The sequence below is a fragment of the Rhamphochromis longiceps genome, linkage group LG19, assembly GCF_057381845.1.
Source record: "Rhamphochromis longiceps isolate RC_006_pf linkage group LG19, R_longiceps_female_GT1.1, whole genome shotgun sequence".
Lineage (NCBI taxonomy): Eukaryota > Metazoa > Chordata > Actinopteri > Cichliformes > Cichlidae > Rhamphochromis > Rhamphochromis longiceps.
In genome coordinates, this window is record NC_140575.1 from 20,354,327 (window position 1) to 20,375,645 (window position 21,319).

The 21,319-nt window shown below is 40.9% G+C and overlaps 1 protein-coding gene across 4 annotated transcripts in view; it reads right to left on the reverse strand.

Annotated features, from left to right (window-relative positions):
• numb (NUMB endocytic adaptor protein) overlaps positions 1–21,319 on the reverse strand; it is a 46,177-nt gene that overhangs the window by 17,223 nt on the left and 7,635 nt on the right. For all 4 annotated transcript variants that reach the window (XM_085390884.1, XM_085390883.1, XM_085390882.1 and 1 more), the window contains exon 2: positions 240–376. In XM_085390884.1, the coding sequence (XP_085247010.1) occupies positions 240–365 (126 nt within the window). In that variant the 5' untranslated portion in view covers positions 366–376. The remainder of the gene's footprint in view (positions 1–239; positions 377–21,319) is intronic.

Consider the following 21,319-nt stretch of genomic DNA (forward strand, 5'->3'; position numbering starts at 1 on the left):
TTAATCACAAGCCGTGTCCTTGGGGAGGAAGGTGGTATGAAGAAGTTTCGCAAAGGTAAGAATGCATCAAAGTGAGGTCAGCCCTGCACTCCGTTTCTGTGTCTGAAGTGGGGTGTACGCAGGTGTGTGTGTGTGTGTGTGTGTGTGTGTGTGTGTGTGTGTGTGTGTGTGTGTGTGTGTGTGTGTGTGTGTGTGTGTGTGTGTGTGTGTGTGTGTGTGTGTGTGAGAGGGAGAGTCACCTTGACTGCAAAGCTGCATTTGCCGGTGCGGACTGCCTCTTCGTCTGTCTGCCACTGGTGCGGCCGACTCGACTCCGGCACGTAAACGTCTTTCTTCCGGCGGAAGCTCTGCCGTAGCTTATTCATCGCTGAGCTCCCTGTAATTGGAGAGACATTTTTAATAATCTTACAGTGAAAACTGAGCTGTCAGCAGCAGCAGTGAAATAAAGAAGGTGCAGCACTAAAAAGCTGGAGATTCATCTAACTCAGGTTAAGCTTAGTGTTTTTCTACAGTGAAATTATAGATAATGGTCCAAAAAGCAGGCGATCACGCAAACCCACAGCAGCAGAATAACACTTTCAGCAGTCTTGTTTTGATGCCTGTAAATAGGAATCCTTTAAACTCTGACATCAGTGCAAAACACAGTAAGCTGCTGTGTCTCTGACTCACCAGGAGAAACAAAAGAGGCTGAGACTTTGCAGTGTTGGGAGTCAAGGCAGTGAAAATAAAAGGGAGCAGTGTTCCTTTTATTCAGAGCCTTTTTTTTTTTTACCACAATTTAACAGACAGTGTTTGCACATTTTTAATTTAGATGGTCTGACATTTTCCATTAATATCTCAAACACTGCACTGAGGCCTCTCTGGGGGGAATTTAGTAAAACAAATCTTTTCAACCTCTAGATCACTTTGAATTACACTGCAATGTAATATTTTACAAAGCTAAAGTTTGCTAGAACATGGCTTTATTGCCACCCTGTACTTATTAACGTAAACTGAGCAAAAATAGATGTAACACGGTGGTCAGGTGATCATTCAGGCAGAAAACAAACTCAAGTCCCCAGTAAAGGTCAGAAGTAAACTTATTACCAGGTCAGGTATAAATAGTCTTGGAATAAAACATTTGCCAGTTAATCAGCAAAAAACGTCACATTACATTAAGTTCTGCAGTCATCTGTATAATAAGTAAAAGAGTAGTGTTTAACACATTGTATACACATGAAGACAAATGTACTAGCCCACCTATGAAATACAAAGTTATTGTCAATTGTTTTTAACAGAGCTTTAGAGTTTTAAAAACAATAAATTACTTCTATTCCATTTCTTTTATTTCAGAAAAACAAACGTTACCAGGGTCAATATCATTAGCCCCCTGAAAAAAATGACTTTATGAATCACAGCAGAAACCGCTGCTGTGTAATGATGTGGTATAACTTTTTTATGCTTAAAGCTTGTAATATCAAGTTAAAACTTAGGGTTATCTTTCAATTTACACAAATGCAATTTGAAAAATCGTCATGGCAAAAAAAGAAAAAAGAAAAGAAAGAAAGAAAAAAAGAAATCAGTTTAGACTTCAGAAAAAGAATTCATGCTCACAAAGCAGGAGATGGAAAGTTCAGGTTTTGAGACTACTTTGTATATATAATTTGTATCACCAAGAAATTGAAATAGAGCCACATAGTACATAACAAGCCCAGCAGAGGTAGGAAGAGAAAGATTTGAAAGACTCTATAGACCCCAGAACAACTGCCAAGACATGAGTGAAAAGCAAGTCAAGAACTGTAGCTTCAAAGGAGGCTGTCACTAGAACCCTACACAGGAATGAACTCAGAGGTTACAGACCAAGAAAAACTCTGCAGAACAGACGCCTTCAAGCCAGACTGAAGTACACCGAGGAGAACCTTGAGAAAGATTATGCATATTGAAAGAGCATCCTTTGATCAGAGGAGACAAAACTAGAGCTCTGTTGTCATGGAGACGCTCTTTATGTTTGGACAGAGAAGTGAGAGGCGTACAACCTAAAAAACACCGTCCCCCACAGTGAAACACGGTGGTGGGAGCCTAATGCTGTGGGGATGCTTCGGTCCGTCTGGAATCTCATCAAGGTGGAAAGAATCATGAAGGAAGATGGATATGCAACACGTTCTCCAAAGCATAACATATTACGTTATGTGACAAGTCGTTGGTATGTTATGCTTTCGGCCACCAAAAGGAAGGAAACATGAGAACCATTTGGACTCAATTCGCAAATGTACATTTATTTTACTTTAATCGCTTTAGAAAACACTATCGAACACCATTAAGGTTGTCGGTAAGGTTAAGGATTAGGTTACGGTTAGGATTAAAGTTAGGGCTATGGCTGGAATACACAACTGGAACGTCCGTGACCACCAGGAGCATCATTCTTTTGGATTTCATCCACAATGCGGCCTGTATCACAGGAACGCGTAAGGTTACTTTTCGCGTTCCCATGGGACACCTCGGGACGTGACAAATTGTCGGTATGTTATGCGCTAGGATTTCAGATTCAGATTCAGAAGACTTTATTTATCCCCGAGGGGCAATTGAGAGACTGACCTTGCCGACCGTACATACAATACACAAACATCACATTGGGGAGACAGGTCAGGCTAGGTAGCTGGCCGGTCAGCCACCCAAGCAGCGACCCGGAACCGAACAATGGAAAATACACAACATCAGGAAAGACGAGGAGAAAAAAAGAACTCCCCCCAGACTGAGCTCCAACAGGGAGATCAGTTTGAGAACAGAAAGAAAAGAAAAAAAAAAACACCTCTGCGGAAGGAAACCTCAAGCATTCAGCTTCAGCAGCAAAACTGGGTGTGGGTCTTTGTCTTCCAACATGACATCCCATTGAAAAAAAAAAAAAAAAAAAAATCTATGGGGTGAACTGAACACTGAGGTCCATGTCAGAAGACCATCAAAGCTGGAGAAGTTTGACAGATTCGCCAAAGACGAATGGGCTGAGACAGCTCAGGAGACGTGTGAGACTTGCTGATAACTACAAATACAAAGCTTAAAAATCAAGTTTTCATATGGAGGATAATAATTAACTTGAGACCCCAAGCCTGGCTATAAAATTCGAATCATTAAACCCACTTCCTCATTCAAGTTTGAACTACCCTTCACACTGCAAGTTGCCCTCAATACTGGTTTAACTTCTAAATATAGTTCTCAACAATCATTCAAACATTTGGCCAACTCTACATGTTTCAGGTCCTTTAGGGATCTTGTTGCACTCTCAGATCTAAGCAGTTATTAAACTAGTGTTATTATTCTAAATTATTAGTATACTAAATGAGTATTATTTATAAATAACCTAATACATGGAGTTGTTGAAAATATAACCCAGGTTTGTATTTTTCCTTAAAATCTTACAAATCTGAAGTTTGACCTTAGTGTAGGTTCAAACTCTAAAATTATCTTGAATTTTAAAAAGAACCCAAAACAACACAGTACAATTAATTGGGCTAAGAGCACATGTATGTCCTCTTGGCACTGAGAGAGGATTAGGAGGCACAAAAAAAAGCAAAGACCCAATTAAGAGTTGCTGATCCAAACTAGAAATGAAAGGTGCATCCATCATCGAAAGCCCGGCTCACGTCTCCTGGAGTGAGTCATAACTGGGGACCAGAAGTCATTCAGCCATGCAGCTCCGACTTTTAACACGTGACCAAAGCAAACTCCTTGACTAACAAGTTGTACCCGCTAACTTCTGAGCTGATGAGGATCTACTGGGATTAAAGGTCTTTAATCCACTAGATCGGACTGTCCGCATACACACAAGACACAAGGACAAGCAGCAACATAGCAGCAAACACACACTCTCACATGAACACACCTACTTAACCCACACATGTATACACACAGAGGACCTTAGATGTTTCTTTGCATAATGAAACCTGTACTGAGAGTGTAAAGTGTGTTTGAGGTGAGGCTCACTTATCTGTCTGTGCTAGGCTCCGGCGCTACGGGCAGGACACAATAAAGCTTTCAGCCTTGACCAGGTCACAGAAGCACAGATAAACACATCAGACTTAACTAATGTCACCAGAGCAGGACATTGGAGTTGACCACTGACTCTAAAAATGTCATGCAGTAGCATTTCTCCACAAAACAAAAGATACATCAGAAAGTTAATCTGTTGCACAGCTTACAGGCCAGCTACGTTTTCTTTTCGCCAATTTCAGAGCTAATCAGTGGATCAAATCAGTCTGAGTGTAGCCAAATTTAAGTAAGGTTCAGATTATAATCTGTAATGGAAACTGTTTTCTGCAATATCACATGCTGGAAAATCTGACAGAAACAATGTAGAAACCAAGCAGAAGTGTTTAAGCCAAATACTTCAGCAAGTGCTGAGATACTAACAACACTCAGTCACAACCTAGTGCATATGTCCGCATTAACTGTGCACAGACACATGAGTTGTACCCTGCAGAAGACTGGAGTGTTTGAAAACAAGATGACTTGAGCTACTAGAAAAAAAATATTGCTTCATCGCTCGCTCCCGCTCTCTCCTCACGCACTCGTTTATTTAGGTCATATCATGTTTGGGCTCACTGCAGTGCCGCTGACAGGCTGCATGCTTCTAGCCTGCAGAGTGAAGAGGAGGGAAAACACATTTGTGTGCACACACACCAGGCGCACATTTTGAGAAAAATGTTCTCACCTTGAATTAATTTGTCATATTTTCAGTAGACACAGAACATCGTCCAGCGATGATGACTTAGACACATCTTTGAGATGTGTCAACAATGTTATATTTTTGGCGGGTGGGTTTTTTAAAAACAGATTCGTGCCAAGCGGGGACTTTTTTTTTGTTTTTGTTTTTTTCACTTTATATAGAAAACATGCAGCTTTGCTCCTCTACCAGTTCCACAGGTTTTTCAAACTTGTAAAGCACATTTTCTGTAAATAACAACTACTAGAATTAGGTCAAGTTCAGTGCGCCAAACATTCTTTTTGTCCTGCCCTGTCCTAAAAACACAATTTAATCAAAGAAAGAGAAATACAACAAATCTTTTCGTAAGTCCCAACGAGAGAACCTTGACTATGACCTTTTCTATCACGCTTTCATGCGGAATTATCCAAATGCTATTTTGAGCTTTTTTTGGCTCACTGTTATTGTGTACAAAGCTGGTTGGTCTGAAACAAAACAGAAAATTAACACATGTCTTGCTCTGTTTGAGGTTGACTGAATGGCTCAGTGGAAAGGGTGTTTACCACAAGGGAATCCCCGTGTTTTCGCACCTATATGTTTACGTCTACCTCTTCTGTTAGACCTAAGTGGTGTGTGTTCACCGATCAACTTTAAAAGGTTGACATCTATGTTGTGTTTACAGCAACTATTATTTTTGTTATAGTTCAAGGTGCAGATTCATTCCTGGATTCTTTTATCAGTTACTCAAAAAAATAGATAAAGGCTTTATGTAAGTGTGCATCTTTAGATACCTTTATTAAAAGATAAATGCATATTTGAAACACACTTTAGGCTGAGCTGGAATCTACGCTTTGAAATCATTTTTTTGTCTCAGTCAAATGTTTGCCTACTAATGCCCCCGTAATTTTTGCCTCATCTCACAGCACCTTGCTCAAACTCAACCTCTAAATCGCTCAATGCTTCATGCCAGCTTACAACCCACACGCTTTGTACTGTAAACGGCAGGGCCTACAGTCCAGGAGTCTAAGTCAATGCACATATATTCATGTGCGTGGGAAAAAGCATACGCTTGCTATGTGTGTGAGTGTGAGTGAATGTATGTATGTGCTGGTGCTTAGCCAAGCATAGGCACTTTAGGAGTGTACAACATGTGTAACCATTTGCATGAATGTGCAAATGTTTGTTCAGCATGTTAGAAACAAGCAGTATTAAGAAAAATGTGACCTTCCCTAATAACATGTTATTGCTGGCTGCTATTAATCCAATTTGGAGCTCCTACTAATGTTGTTTGTGCGTTGACCCTTTATGTCACCTTCAAACTGTGCCAAAGAAGCAGGATTTGCCAGTGAACTAAAAAAAAAAAAAAAAAAATAAACCCACAGCAAGGTGCAGGTAGGTTTATCAAAATACATCACACAGCTCCTCTCCAGTACAACATGTTTAAATCATAATACTTTTTGGCCACAATAAATCGCGCGCTTTATTCACAAAGACCATTTCCCTGGCCTAATGAAAAACTTCCAATTCAACGAAGACAAGAAAAATTCCAGCTTCATATAGAACTTCCAAATAATTTACATTAACTGCAACAAATAACAATTTCCAAACTGATCCAAAACAATAAATCAACAGCATTTACATTTCAGCAACATAAACACATCACAGCCTTGTGCACACAACTAAAGCTGCAAAGGGTGTAAACCAAGTAATCACCGGTGAAATTTGCATTACCGCTGGCATTAGATAAATGCATTGTGTGCGTTAAATGGCAGAAAGGCGAGCGTGAAGGCCAAGCAGTGCAAACCAGAGAAACCAGATATTGAGCAATGATGTGAAGATCTGTGTTTGCCTGCTACAATGAGCAACGCAATATGTTCAGCCCTACGACTGGCCACAAGCCAGAAAGACGAAGGGACAGACTTACGGAAGGTAGGAGACAAAGACAGAGTGATAAGTTTAGACAGGAAGGGGAAATAATTGGGAAGGAAATGATTAAGCAAGGGAAGAAAGTGCAGGGTGAAGGTGGAGATAACTTTTCTTCAGTGCAGCAGTAAGACTTCTCAAGCAGTTTTTTTTCACTATATCAAAGAACTATATATAATCAAAGAAACTTTATGACCTCAAAGAACAAAAGCAAAGCTGCACTAATCCAACATGGCTTCTAACACTGACAATCACATCACAGTTTATGAACATTAACAGCGACAATTATATTTAAAAAAGGACAAAAGCAACTTGTTGTTGCTTGCACTTCGACAAAGTCAAAGCAAAAATCAGAGTGCTGTTTTCACACTTGTAATGTGACGACAAAAAAAACCTTGTTTCTGCTCTGTGTTAATGAACTTATAGTCTTTGGAGAAATGCATTTCCATTCTGAGTGCCTAGCATTTATATAAACCTTTTCATTGCAGCTGCACAACACATGCTTGGCTACTTACACAGGGACAGTGCTACCAGGAAAACAAGCCTGCAAGTAATGGTATAATTTTATTCTAACAACGAAAGCTGCACAACAGATGCAAACTGTAAGGAGTAAAAATATAACTGTGCTCCTTGACAGCAATTATATACTTTGCACCCATTGTTAGACCTTAATCAGGGCTCTAGACTAACTTTTTGCCATGGGCGTACAGGTACGGCTAACTTTAAAAAGTTAGGCGTACCGGCACAAAAGTTAGGCGCACACAAATTTTATAATAATTTATATAATATAATGTGTTTTTCTGGATATACTGTGCTTTTTCAGCATTCAAAGATTGATGACACCATGTCAGAGCACTGGCTATGAATTTCAGAAGGATCAGGCCTTAACTTAACAGAAAAGTTAGCAATAGTTCTTTTCCTATTACAGCTACATCCACTTCTGTCGTGCCTAGGCTGCTCACTAGGGCTGGGTATCATCACTGATTTCTATAATCCATTCGATTCCGGTTTTCAAAGTCCCGATTCGATTCAGCTTAGCCTCAGACAGTCAAAAATATTATAATTCTGATCATTTATCAGTACTGACTTCATCAGAATTGTGAACATCACAGCAGATGCCTTTGTGTGAAAGTAACTGAGAATAAAACACAGAAAAACATGAAGGAGATTTTCCTGGTCTGGCTTTTTATAGCAGATAACCTTAAAAATATTCTACAATGTTCTGCATATAAAGTTTAAATTTCTTCAGTATTGAACAACAGAAAAAATAGGCTTTCTTGTCCGAAGTCATTTAAGTGAAAGACAGCAGCTGACAGCGCTGTAAACAACGGTAGACTGGTGGGTAATAATAATACAGAAAACAGAGATTGGAGACGGGAAACTGTTCTTGAAGTACAGAGAGAGATAGAGAGAGAGCTAGCTGTGCATGAAGTGTGTTTTTAATAGTCGTGGAAGCAAAACAGCAAAATTCATGATGACATTGATCAAATGTGAAGCGCAGTTTGCTGCTTCTTTTGCTGCTGGCTCGGTGAATTTTGGTTGGAGAGACAAAACCTGCAGCTCAGAATCAGCGCAAAAAGACGTAAACACAGCGCGGACCGGACGCATCAGGATCGCTAAGCTCCGACAGCGTGTCCGTCTACGGGCCGTCAGGTGAGAAAGCCGAGAAAGACAAAGTTGATTCTGATGCGTCGGTCCGCTCTGTGTTTACGTCTTTGTGTGGAATCCGTGTACCTGCTCTCATTTGCTGTTTGGTTGTTGTTGAAATGGTTTTGTAAGCTTTAATCTGAGAATCTGGCATTTCTGGCAAAACACAGTTATATTTAAAAGTCGATTCAGGATTTAATGAATAATATCGCTTTATTCACCTCCCACTTCCACCTGCACTTTCAACTGGACCACAGCCAATCAGAGAGGTCCCGCCCCTTACTATCTCTGATTGGTTTAGTCCACGATAGGGGCAAAATGTGTGTCTGTAGTTGACCACAGGGAAGGTTGCAGTTTGTTTGTTTTTTGGCTACCCGAACAGTTGGTCGCACAGGTGCAACCAAATTTTTTTTTTTTTTTTTTTTTTTTTTTTTTTTTTAAGTCGCACCACTGAAAAATTTGGTCGCATTTGCGACCAAATTGGTTGCACTCTAGAGCCCTGTTAATAAATAAAACGATACTTTTTTAAAACAACAGAGGGCATAAAAAGGCATGAGGGGCACCCCAGAGCCAAAAAGTTATGTAGTGAGGTAAGGGCTTTGGTTTAGGAAAGCAGGATCTGAATCCCGCTGGAGCTGTCATAGCTCTTGCAGCCTATTGCTGTGAGGCCCTCTGGCTGTACTCCTAGAAGCACTAATGAGGACAATTACACAAGGACCATTTATACTCTCTCTGCATTCATATACACAGTAACATGCAATAATAAAAAAAAATAAAATAAAAATTGCAGAGCTCTCCCAAAGACTCTCACATGCAATGTCACCAACATGCTCAATGGACAATTACAGACACAGGCACGCACAGAAAATTATAAGGTAAACAATGTTGGTAAAATGTAAAGAGACCAAGACATGGGGCCTGTTCTTCGTACCGCGCTAAGTGAGTTAGCTGGATGAGATTGTTGACGATTTCGCGTGATCCTGGATCGTTCGGTTCCCCGAAGCCCATCCGGGACTTGCTGTCATAGCAACAGAGCCGTAAGCGTAAACCTGCTGGGGAGCAGGTTTACTTTATGTAAACAGGATTAGATCGCGGCCACGCAGGTATGCCCGCGTCATTCATACGAAAGCAACAGCGATATTCCACCACTGTTTCACCATAAATAAATAACATCAATGTAACTAAAGACAATGCAGCACCTGATCCATTTATTGATTTCACACAGGTCATTTCCTAAAAAAGGGAAATGTACTATTAACATTCTATTACATGTATGTGATTATTACAGATTTAATTCATATTTCAGAGTAGCAATTGTAAATTACTTCGTGTAATCAAGATGAGAGACCACGGCTATAAAAGCGAAGGTGGATTTGGGAAGTCTGTCGCAGCCATGTCCTGTCCGTATACGCGAGCCACCCATTGCGGAAGGTGCAAGATTGATAAGGAGAGTCCTCAGAATTCAGCGTATATTGCGGGACAGACAGGATCCTTTAGCTCAGCGCGACAGTGTGCTCATAGAGAGATATCGATTTTCCCGTGAGGGTATTATTTACTTAACCAACTTGTTGACGAGGGGGTGCAGGACCACCACCTGTCTTTTGTTGCTCTGCCCTTTTCTTGGTTGCTGTTATAAACAAACAGATTATTCCAGGGTCTCTTTCCAAGAGACTAAAAGCAATATAAGTGATAAATATTACCATTCTGTAGGATATTCTTATATTTCACTTTTACCTGTTCCCATGTTCTAGTGGGTCCTGTCATGGCTCTAATGTGAAAGAGGATAAAATATAACATATTATAATATAATGTAATATAATATTGGATAATATAGTGTAATATAATAAATCTACCCTACCGCCTACTGGTGTTGGCCAGAGGGGCCGATGGCGCAATATGGCAGCCTGGCTTCTGTCAGTCTGCCCCAGGGCAGCTGTGGCTACAACTGTAGCTGCCTCCACCAGTGTGTGAATGTGAGAGTGACTGAATAGTGGCATTGTAAAGCGCTTTGGGTGCCTTGAAAAGCGCTATATCAATCCACTCCATTATTATTGTTATTATTAAATTACTTACGAGTTTAATTTGTCAGCAACTTCCTGCCAGCCCTCGCTCCTTGCTTTTGCAGCCTTTGCAGTGTTCCCTTGCGTTCTGATTAAACTCTGAAACTCCTGAAATCCCTCACTCAAGAGTTCTTGCTCTGCTGCCGAAAAATACCGAGCCGAGCGCGCTCCGTCGACATTTTCGCCGACCAATCAGAGGGTTGCCGATCAATGCTTCTACTATCGATGCGTAGCCCCTTTTACGACACCCAGTGATGTCACATTACTGCGTCCAGCTGTACTAATCGTCAACAGCAGGTGTGTTCGGGGAACCGGATTAGCGCGCTCACGGTTAGCGCGATGGTTTGGTCTTGGATGTTTCATTTGATCTTGGATGTAGTAAGCGACGTACGAAGCACAGGGCCATGGTGGCCAAACAGAGGCACAAACAATAAGCAAAGCTACAAAAACAGAGGAAAGCAGAAAGAATGAACAGTACTTTTCCCCCCTCAGCCTGGTGGTGCACAGCACAAGGAGGGAGGGAGTACTGCTGTTGGCTGTGGATGTAACAGTATTTGAATAATCTCTCCAGGAATGGAAAACTGATTAATCCTCGCAGAAGGATCCTAGGGATGAGTACAGCAGTTGGGTTTCAAAGAACAGATAGGGGCAGGGAGGGAGGAAGAGGCTAGGAGGGGAAAAGTGTAAGACCAAGAGAAAAGGAAAGAGAGAGAACAGGCAGCAATTCAAGACAAAAAGGCCCCATTGTCTCCTTTCTTAACTTGCTCCACCACTCTGCCAGCTGATACTCTTCATCCCATTTTATACTCAGTTCAGGGAGTTCCACGCTGTGTGTTCAGTTACTTCATAGTTTGGGGACAAACAATAACACATTATATACTAATTTCAATAAGACCAGCTATAGATAATGCAAAACATGCCTTTAAAGCATATCTACTGAGCCATGTTATCAGGGCGCCAGCCAACTTGAGGTGATAGTGCCTCTGTTCTCCTTCCCTCCAAGACGGCCATATGAATAGAGAATTTTAAAAATGCTGTTACCGTGGTAATCCAATTTTCCAGCCCCAGTTTGTGGCTTGGCATGCTTATATAAAAAAGGTGGGGGCAAAAAAAAGAAAAAAGAAAAAGAAAAACGAGAGGCGAGCTATATGTACATAACAGTAAAAGACAACCAGTCAGACCAAGATTGGAAAATGTAGTTTTTGCCATTGTTTTTGTTTTGTTTTGTTTTTTGCGGGGGGAGGGTGCTAGGCTAAACCAACTTGGATGATGTCTCATCCGTGTTTGGTGATGCTGTGGACAGAGTACAATGAAATATCTGGGTCAAAAAGAAGCTGTTCTGTGCTTCTCTGCAAAGCCTGTCCTCATCATTCTTCTGCTATGAACAGAGAGCAGCCTCTCACTCGTTAAAGTCTCTGTTCATGTTGGCAAAAGGCTCTGCACCAGTCTATCGAAGTCTGCTGATGCCTGGGTTTGTGTGTGTGTGTGTGTGTTTTGTTTATTTCCTTAGGGCACTAAGAATAAAAATCTGCATGCAACTCAGACCTTTACTGTGTTAAAATTCATAAACGTCACCTGGTCCATTATAACAGCAGTGCCATGAAAAAAAAATGTCCTGGTTGCTCATTCAGATTAATGGAGTATGTGCCTAAAAGGAGCTAAAATTATGGTGATAAGTCAGCTAATCTCTCAGTAATTACATACAAATAACTACACAATAAACATGAGACTGACCAAAACTTCACAACAGACATGCAACAGGGCTGTTACTGACATACAACATTCAGTTAAGAGAAACTGTGTGTGAAGAGGAATTAAGCTGCAGCTTCATTAATGCTAACCCCTAAATGTGATATTCTGGGTCACATGCAACTGTACAAATTCAATTAAAGTATTACAGACAGCCAGTCGGAGTAAAGCATGACCTGAATGGTGTCTATTCATGGTGCTGTGCCACAACATATAATTTGTGATAGCACTGATACAAATTTTTTATGTGATATAAAAATGTCATATCATGACCTAACTGCATAGTGCGTGCAATAACAAGACAAGATTGGGCAGTAAGAGCAACATGCCTGGCGACAAATGAGTACCCAAAATGGAGCTAATTGGAAAATCTCAAAAACTAAGCAAAATAAACAAAACAAACAAACAATCCCCCCCACCTCCCCACCCAAAAAAAACCCTCACTAATTCACACAATAGATCACAAAACATGCATAAAAAGCTACAGATAAAGATGGAAACTACACACTTGTTTCAGCACTTGAGGCAAAAAAAAACAACACATACCATCAAGCACAACCAGACTATGGAAATACCAGCAGCTGATGACGTGCAACCCAAATGTAAACAAATTACTTGCTGCTGGAGCACTCGCTAGCTATACTCCATATGAAAGAGAGCAAACGGCAGATAAAAATTACTGATGTGACAACATGATGGAAAAGCAGGTTAAAGTTCCGTTAGTTTTTGTTAAACTAAAGCATGAAGCATTATTTTGTACATTAACTTAAAATTCTCAAGGGAATACAATAAATTAATTAATTAATTAATAAAAACACTACCTAGGCTACTTTTGTGCTTAGGTAGTGTCCTGACTTATGCTGTGTTACTGGATACAATATTGCACTAGAATGCTGTTCTTGCTGGCCTATTTCAGCCAACTCACACTTGAAATTAAGAATTGCGTCTTCAATGACAGTTGAAAACCGCCTTCATTTACTTATATTTATAAATGCTTATTCTATTTTTATCTGATTCTATTCTATTGTTTTTTTTTTCTTAATGTTTAATCCTCTTAACTTGTACTGTCCACTTTCTGCCACGACCAAAACATTTCCCATGTGTGGGACTAATAAAGGTTTATTTTATCTTATGCCGTGGCAATCCGTGGTGAGTCAACCCAAGTAGGTACTACTGGAAAAGGGTTTTAATGATCAAGATAAATAAAAATACTACCAAATAAGTTTTCTAGCAATCTATCCTGGCAGTGTTGTTGTTTCACCCACCCATCCATCCATCTTCTTCCAATTGTTCAAGTGTGGAAGAAGATCTAAGCACCAATTTCTTCATGGATATATCAAGTAGTTTCCAAGCATGCTGAGAAGCTTTATCTTTAGTATGTCGTGGATCTGCACCAGGGTTTCCTCCTAGTTGGAATAAGACACACTCAGGAGGCATCGTAGTCAGAGGCCCAAACCATCTCAACTGGCTCTTTTCCATGTGAGAGTAGTAGCAGCTTTACTCTGAGAGTCCGTCCCAAATTACTGAGCTTCTCACGCAATTTCTTAGGGGGATCCCAGCCAAACTTCAGAGGATACAAGAGGAAGCTTGTATCCATGATCTTATTCATTTGGCCACTGCCCACAGGCCATTTTTGAGGGTAGGATTAGAGAATGCCCAGTAAATCGACGGCATTCCATTCACATTTAACTCTCTTTACCTCAACCAACCAACCATATCCCTGTCAATCCATCTGTCAAACTTTCCACTCTCCCCCCACTCATTAATAAGACTCCACTTAAACTCCTCCACTTGAAGCAGAAGCTCAATCCACTTTTTCTACTAGAGAACCATAATGTTTAAATTAAAACATTTCTGTATTTTGTTTGCTAATGTATACATACACAAAACAATTACAAATGTATTAAAGTGGTACATTTATTTTTATAAACCTTTAGAATGAAGTACACCTTTTACCAAATGCTCCATCATCTTCTGAGTAAGATTTTCCTAACTTATATCAACAAGCTCAACATGATATAACTACTACGAAAAATAGCTACAGCATGATCGAGCTGGTGGAACGAGAGAATGTTTGCAAACAAGTGTAACCCACTGCCAGCTGCTCTTCAGCATGCCGCTCTTGAATATTAATGTCTGTACACTCTGCGTCATTCACCTGTCAGGTATGGCATGTGTCGGAAGTGATCCCCTGACATAAAGTGATGAAAAGACGGATGCAGAGAAGTAGTTGGCAAATGCAGCTGGTATTACTACTTGGAGAGGAAACAAAATTAAATTATTCCAGAATGTCAGCAAGAAATTGGGTCAGCAATTTTATTTTGGTAAAACATCTATTTGGGGATATTCAAAATGCTCAGAGTGAGCCAACTTCATAAAAGAGAGACATCAATAGGACAAAGTATAAATGGGTGGTACGCAACATAGGAAGGAAATGATGGGAATAGGGTTGCTGGCTACTGTTTGTGCTGTACTCCCTGTCGCCTATCTGCCACTGAATCATTTCGAAGTCCTTCAATCTGTTCCCTGCCCCCAGCTAGACACGATGACCCTTCTTTCCTGAGTGCATGCAAGTAAAGGGGTTAGGGTTGAGAAAGGGAAAGAAAAGGAGTCCAGACTGCTGCGCAGGGGATATTATGTTGCTCTTTTCTCCAGCAACTTCTAACAGTGTGTGTGTACATCACAAACTCTGCAACTGGCTTTTTCCATGTGGCCATGGTATATATAGATATATGCGTCTATGTACCTAGGAGCATCGGGGGAGCTCGACAACAGCAAGTTCACCAGCCAGCCAACCCTTCGACACAGAAAGCCACACATCACTTTGAGCAACAGCTGAAGCCACATTTAAAAAGCCAAGGCAGTCCCCTTTCACTGGGGAGTGGCAAATCACTGTCACGGTATCTTCTCCCCTCAAACATGCCCCTGCAATGATTCACAGACTGAATCGATAGCCAGGATCTGGCCTGGTTTCCACCACAAGGCCACACAGGTCATCAAGCAGGCACTCCTAAGATTTATATCACTTGCATTTGCAAAAAAACAAAAACAAAAACAAAAACCATTTAGTCACAGTTTTTCAAAAATTCTTACCAGAGGAGAGTATTTTGGTCTAAATAACCCAAAATGTGATGTCCACATGTGGACGTCAGGTCCTAGGAGGTTAAAAGAATCGTTCTGGAAACGTTGCAGTGATGTGCTGGGCATGGGTTGCTGATTCAAACCCCTGCAAGGAAGAGTTTGATGTAGTGTTCTGAGTGGCCCAACTTCATTAATCCTGGCCCTGGACTTTATAACTGCTCCAAACTCAATAGCCATTAACTCATGTGGCAGCAATGGAGCAATGTCTTTATGAAGCAGCTGTGAGTTAACAAAGCGGCTGTTTGTATGTGTGCTTGGAAGCCACGGCTTTCTCTCTCTGCAATTGAGAAGAATCACGATAGCCTTCCTTTGTTGGGAGCACATGAGTGTTGTGTAAACTGTGGCACAGAAGCTTAACCTCCTCCCGAATACTCAGAGCTAACTGCAATACATTCTCCCTGACTCTGGAAGTGAACTCTTCTGGGGAAACTTTGAGTAAACCTCTGAGCAAAAAAGCTACTCATGGAAACCGTGTTTACTTTTTCCCCTTGACATCAAACGCATTACGTGCACATGCTATAGCAGCACTTCAGAGAGCGAGCGAGCGAGTACAAGAGGATACACTCTGACGCAGATACGCACAATGCTCATGAAAACACACTCTCGCAAGTTAGACGGACGACCACAGCTTCTCAAGGCCCCAGAGCCAAAATGGCACTATTATTAAGTTTGGGTATTCTTGAGATAAGTAAAGTGCCATTAGTAGGGTTTTACCAAGATGAAGAAACCAGGCCAAAGTGCACACGTTGGGTACTCTTCATGAGGACAGTGCTGACAATAAGGACACACAGCCATGAATGTTACTCATTCACCTGACTTCCAGAGACCAGTTAATACGTGATCTATTAATCCTACTTATGGTCAACTCACAACAAATAAAAGCAAGCAGTAGCACATTTATTTGGAGGCTCAGAAGAACAGAAGAAGAATGCTAATCTCAGATTGCAGTTTGTCGTCTTTCTAACCCACCACAACACCTGCTGACCAAAAAGTGATAGCTTATATTTCTGATTGGTATTCTTCTTTTGACTTTGTGAAGTTACTGCAAGCTGTGCTCCCAGGATCTATGTGGATTAGTGACTTGTTGAAGCCCTGTGTGTGTCAACATACACTTTATAAAAGGCCACAGAAAATGTCATGTTAGAGTGTTGTCAGGGTCAATAGAAGCTTAACCACAAACTGACATGCTGTTTTGCCAAGAAAAACGGCGTGGACTGTGTCGCATCAGATCCAGCACAGACAGACACACTGTTTCTGTCAAGTTAAACAGGAGAGTCCCAGTGTGAGCCAGTTAGCATGCAGAGCAGGGCAGTTTAGAAAAAGAAAAAAGAAAAAAAAAAGCAGGGATGCACCATTGAGCACTTGATGCAGAGCTGGTGATTCAAATAATTAAAATAAAATATGGTATCTTTAATGGTTAAGCAACATGTTAAAGACAGTCCATGTCTTTTAGGCAAGGATGCTGTTCCTGCACATCAGCACCACCACGCCTAATTTAAAAAGCATCAAGAAAGTGACAGTCTACAGTTCTTGTCTTTTTTGAAACACTGTAATTACTGCTGACCCACACAGGCAGCTACCAACCCCCTGTTTCTAACTGCAAAAATGCTTTCAGCTTAATCACCAGCCAAACATGCAGTTTAACTCCCAAGGAAGTGATCGGGAACACAAAACACACAAAGAGTAGGAGTCAAAGGTTAAACAGAGTTAAATGAAATCTTTGGCCAGGTTATTTTGTAGCAGTATAAACACCCGCTAAAGTGTATATCTCAACTCAGCTATGCAATACACAATGGATTTCACCAACTCTGAAGCCCTAGCCCTGGGCCTTCGTGGATTAATAGAATAAACCATGCCTCCAGGGAATTTCTCATCCTGCAAAGGAACCACAACTCCAACATCTTGGACTACACCTGGCAGTAGTGCTCCTTCTGTGTCTAAGATTTGAGGAGCTCTGAGACTGCTGCTGCAAGGAGCTTACGAAGGCTAGGGAACAGAAACAAGACTAGCATCAGCAGATGTTGAAGCCCATGGACAGGTCGAGAAGATCACACAAGAGACAAGTGATTCCATTAATCCACCATTTATTTGGCACAAAATATTTGGCTATTATATAAGGTGCAAAGTAGCCTTTGAGCCTTGCTTTCACTATGCAGTTGCATCGACTCGTTGGTACAAAGTCTCCTGGGAAAATGAGGGCTCAATTGCACAACCAAGATAGGGAAACGGCGGCGCATTAATTTATTTTTTTTTAACCCAGCGTAACTGCGGTCACTTTACCTTGCAAAAAAAAAGGAAGAAGAAGGTTGACAAAGAGGAAAACCAACAAGGAAGCATTTTGCTTTTTTTCTTACTTGGCCACATGTTTGCTCTAACAACTTCAGGTTATGCAGTATATAAACACTGCTAAATGGTTACAGTTCGTTAGCTGCCCCACTCTTCTCATTTTCCTTGTAGTCCACTCATCCCTCTCCTTTCCCTTCACTTAAAGCAACCCAGAGGATAGATCTGCCTTGCATCTGCCAAATGACTCTGCTGCTTATAAGGAGCTTTGATAACACACTTGCAGCAATGAAACTGGCCTGACAGCCGAAGGCGGATGCTCAGTTAACACGAACATTTATTGATTAAATGTTCTAATTGTTATTTGGACACATTCAAAAGAAGAAAGACAATTCAGGCATAAAAGAAAGACCAGAAAGAACAAAAAAAATTATGATTTGATCAGAGCCAATTAACGTGTTCCTCAAAAGAGCTTGTGGGCCATTCCAAGAGGAATTAAGCTTCACAAGGTGATTTGTCTATCCTGTGCGTGGTGCAAACACACTAAGGGAAAGTTAAATTGAGCTGTCTGCAGCATTTAAAGAACCTGTTAGAATCGCCTTCCAATTGCTGGGGGTGACTAAAAGCTAGTCATTTTTGTCGTCATCATCATTACAATCCGCTCTCTTGGTAAACAGTGATTACGAAGCCACCAGAAACATTTAACAGTAGCATCAGGTTACTACACAGCATGCAAATGAGCCCAAGCCTGTGGGCCTATATAAAAACTAAGCTCAGAGGTAATATGGATGCAAGATACATAAAGAATGCAAATAAAAACTCTTTAAACAATCCAGATTAAAAGCACCCTTGTTGTTTCTTCAGTCTAATTTAAGTGTTCAAAGATCATTTAGGCTGGCAATCCTGGTGTGAGAGGTGCTGAAAGCCTCACAGTTAGGAATGGTGTCAACTCCCCCTGACTTCTGCTCCGCGGCTGCTGGGCGAGCCCTCATCTGGGACTCTCCTCAGCTCTTACTGGAACAGTGGCGCGGCTGCCCCTCTGTTGGTCTTCCATGGTCTCTTGTGTTCTGGGGGCCTCTGGATGTCTGGAGTTTTGATCTCCTCCATACCCGCTTCACACCCTGGAGGACGGGGCTGTGGCCCCCCCACACTCCCTAGCAGATCATTACATGGAGAAACCTTTGGAATGCAAGCATGCTGATCCACACAGGTATGCACACATGGGTATTCACAGACGCGGACTAAAGCTTTCTTGGCTGCTGCCTCAAAGCACACTGTGCGCTGTCTATCTTGCGTGCTGCACAATATCGTTTATTATTTAGTAAATATTGATATCTATGACTAGCTAGTTTATTGTGATGGTGCTTTGTTTTCTCTATTATTATGTTACTCTTTGTTGTTTGCTGTCTCCTCTGTTTGTTTTTTTTTGTTTGTTTGTTTTTTTTCTCCATACAGGTGACCCAGGAGTTCTTTTTTTTTTTTTTTCTCTCTCTCTTCCCCCCCCTTCTCACCGTCTCTTCTCCCCTTTGGTTTTCTTTCTTTCTCTCCCCCTCTTTCTCTCATTCATTCCCCCTGTCCTATTTATTAAAAAAAAAAAAAAAAAAAAAAAAAAAAAAATGACAAAGGATGAACTGAAGCTCTGCCATCACGTAATGTCGCATACTGCTGTTTCTGATGTCATTTAAAAAAAAAAAAAAAAAAAAAAAGGAATGGTGTCAGTATGTGTGTTCATTTTGTTCACTGAGTGATGAAAGCCTGTCACTCTTCACTGCACTACCAATCATCATCTAGAAATGGCTGCAAGGGGAAACCAATTCTTTCAGGTCTTACAAAACTGCACTGCTGGCTTTTGACATTCACACACACATACACACACTTTGACACGTTGCGATACATCATATAGAGTGTTGAACATGTGTCACTTAGACATGCCCAAACACAAGCCCACAGGAAGTCTGAGAGCGCCACACTCACAAGTGACGAAGATAAAGGCAGAAAAAAACAGAAAAAAAAAAAAAAAAAAAAAAAAAAAAAAAAAGAAGTGGCAGTGTGAGAAGAATATAAATGAAAAAGAGAGGGGCACGAGAGAGAAAGACATGCAAAAAAACTAATGAGTCAAGGTCATCTCAATAATATAACTGTTTATCCCAACAGTGCTGTTTGTAAACGGAAGGACAGTGGCACTTAGTGTCTGTGTGTGTCAGGAGCAGTATTTGTTTAGCAGCAGGAGTGATGAGAGGATGGAGTGGAAGAGGAATTTCCTGCTGCGTGAACAGACATACAATCGCTACACTGCCCTTCTGACCAGGCCAAGACACACAGGAACACACGTATCCATGATAAAACAAATAAGTAACATACACGGGGACAAGCCATTTTACAGTTACCTCAACCTGCCCGTCAGTTTGGTTGATTTAAACTGAATGATGATAAACTAAGAATAAAGACTGACGTCTCCGAGGATGTCGTTCTATGAACTACCTTTAACTGACTTTCAAAGGAAAGGGTATCAAACAGTCTGATGAAAGGCAGGCTGTACTGACGTCAGGAAGCCAACCAAACAGGTCTTCTGAGTACGGCTGCAAATGCAGCTGTAGTAATTACTGCAGCTGTATGAGCTGCTCACTTATTTTTGGAATTCTCTGCACGTATCTGAGCTCCACTCTTTGTATCCTGGTTGGGCTATTTGTCAAGTTGAGGATGACGGTAGAATACCAAATTACGTAACAGATTAAGGCAGACTGCTGGTGCTGCCTAGCTATTTATCTAGCACATTTATGGCTGTGGTTTTTGCTCAGACAGGGGTGGAGCAGAACTTCATTTCTAGAATATGACACTAACAGGTTGTACTTTGACTGTTCAATGTGTACTCTACTACTTAAGACTATATTGTGTTACTCAGCAGTATTATCTAAAGTCTGGAACTGTGCTGTGTTAGCCATGTGCTTAAATTAGATTCCCAATCAGGTTGCTAACTTTGGAAGCACAAGGAAGGTTTCAGTTTTGGTCAGTTTTATAGCTATGTTAGTTTAAGGCTGGACTATGAACTCAAGCAGAGTCAGTAAGAATTAGATAATGAAAACTTAACTCAAAAATCCTGATTGCTTTTATTTCAGAGAGATTAATGATTATGCAGGAATGGCAAAACACTAAATCCATAGTATACTTTGAGTACCAGCACCCATTTGGGACTGTGTGCCTTCTTTTGCCCAAAAATGGACACCTCTTGTGAATAAGCCTGTAAAACAAACATAAGAAATGATTTCACCGTGTCCATTTGCACAGCCAACGTGCCCAGGTAAACAAGCCATTCTTAAGCAGCTAAAAACTGGAGACCAAAGCCATTTCACATTTTTAGATTGGACCCCATTTTGGATCTGATGATTATAAATCATATTTGAAGGGTAAATATGAGGGTTGTACAGATCCTGGGTTTTTTGTTTTTGTTGTTTGTTTTTTTTACACTAGCCAAAGAGAAAATAGATGATGTCATAACCATCAATGCAGAAAAAAAAAGACCAATGCAATCAGTTGAAGCGAGTTTAGATGAAGTAAAACTGTGCAAGGCACATGACTGAGGTGTAGGTGTTACTAAAGAAAGCTGTGCCAAATCACACAGCTGATGGATGCACTATTGCTTGACGGCCTGAACTTGACTTTCCAAAATTAATTGATTTTGAGGAACTGAGCTGTACACGTTTCAGCACTCAAACTATTTAACAAGGAAGTAAGCCGGGGGTTTTTTTTGAAAAAGCAAGGTAAGGACAGCCCACCACTGTCATGTCATATGAGAAAACCAGGATTAATAACAGAGACAGACGTCAAGCCTTTCCCTCCATGT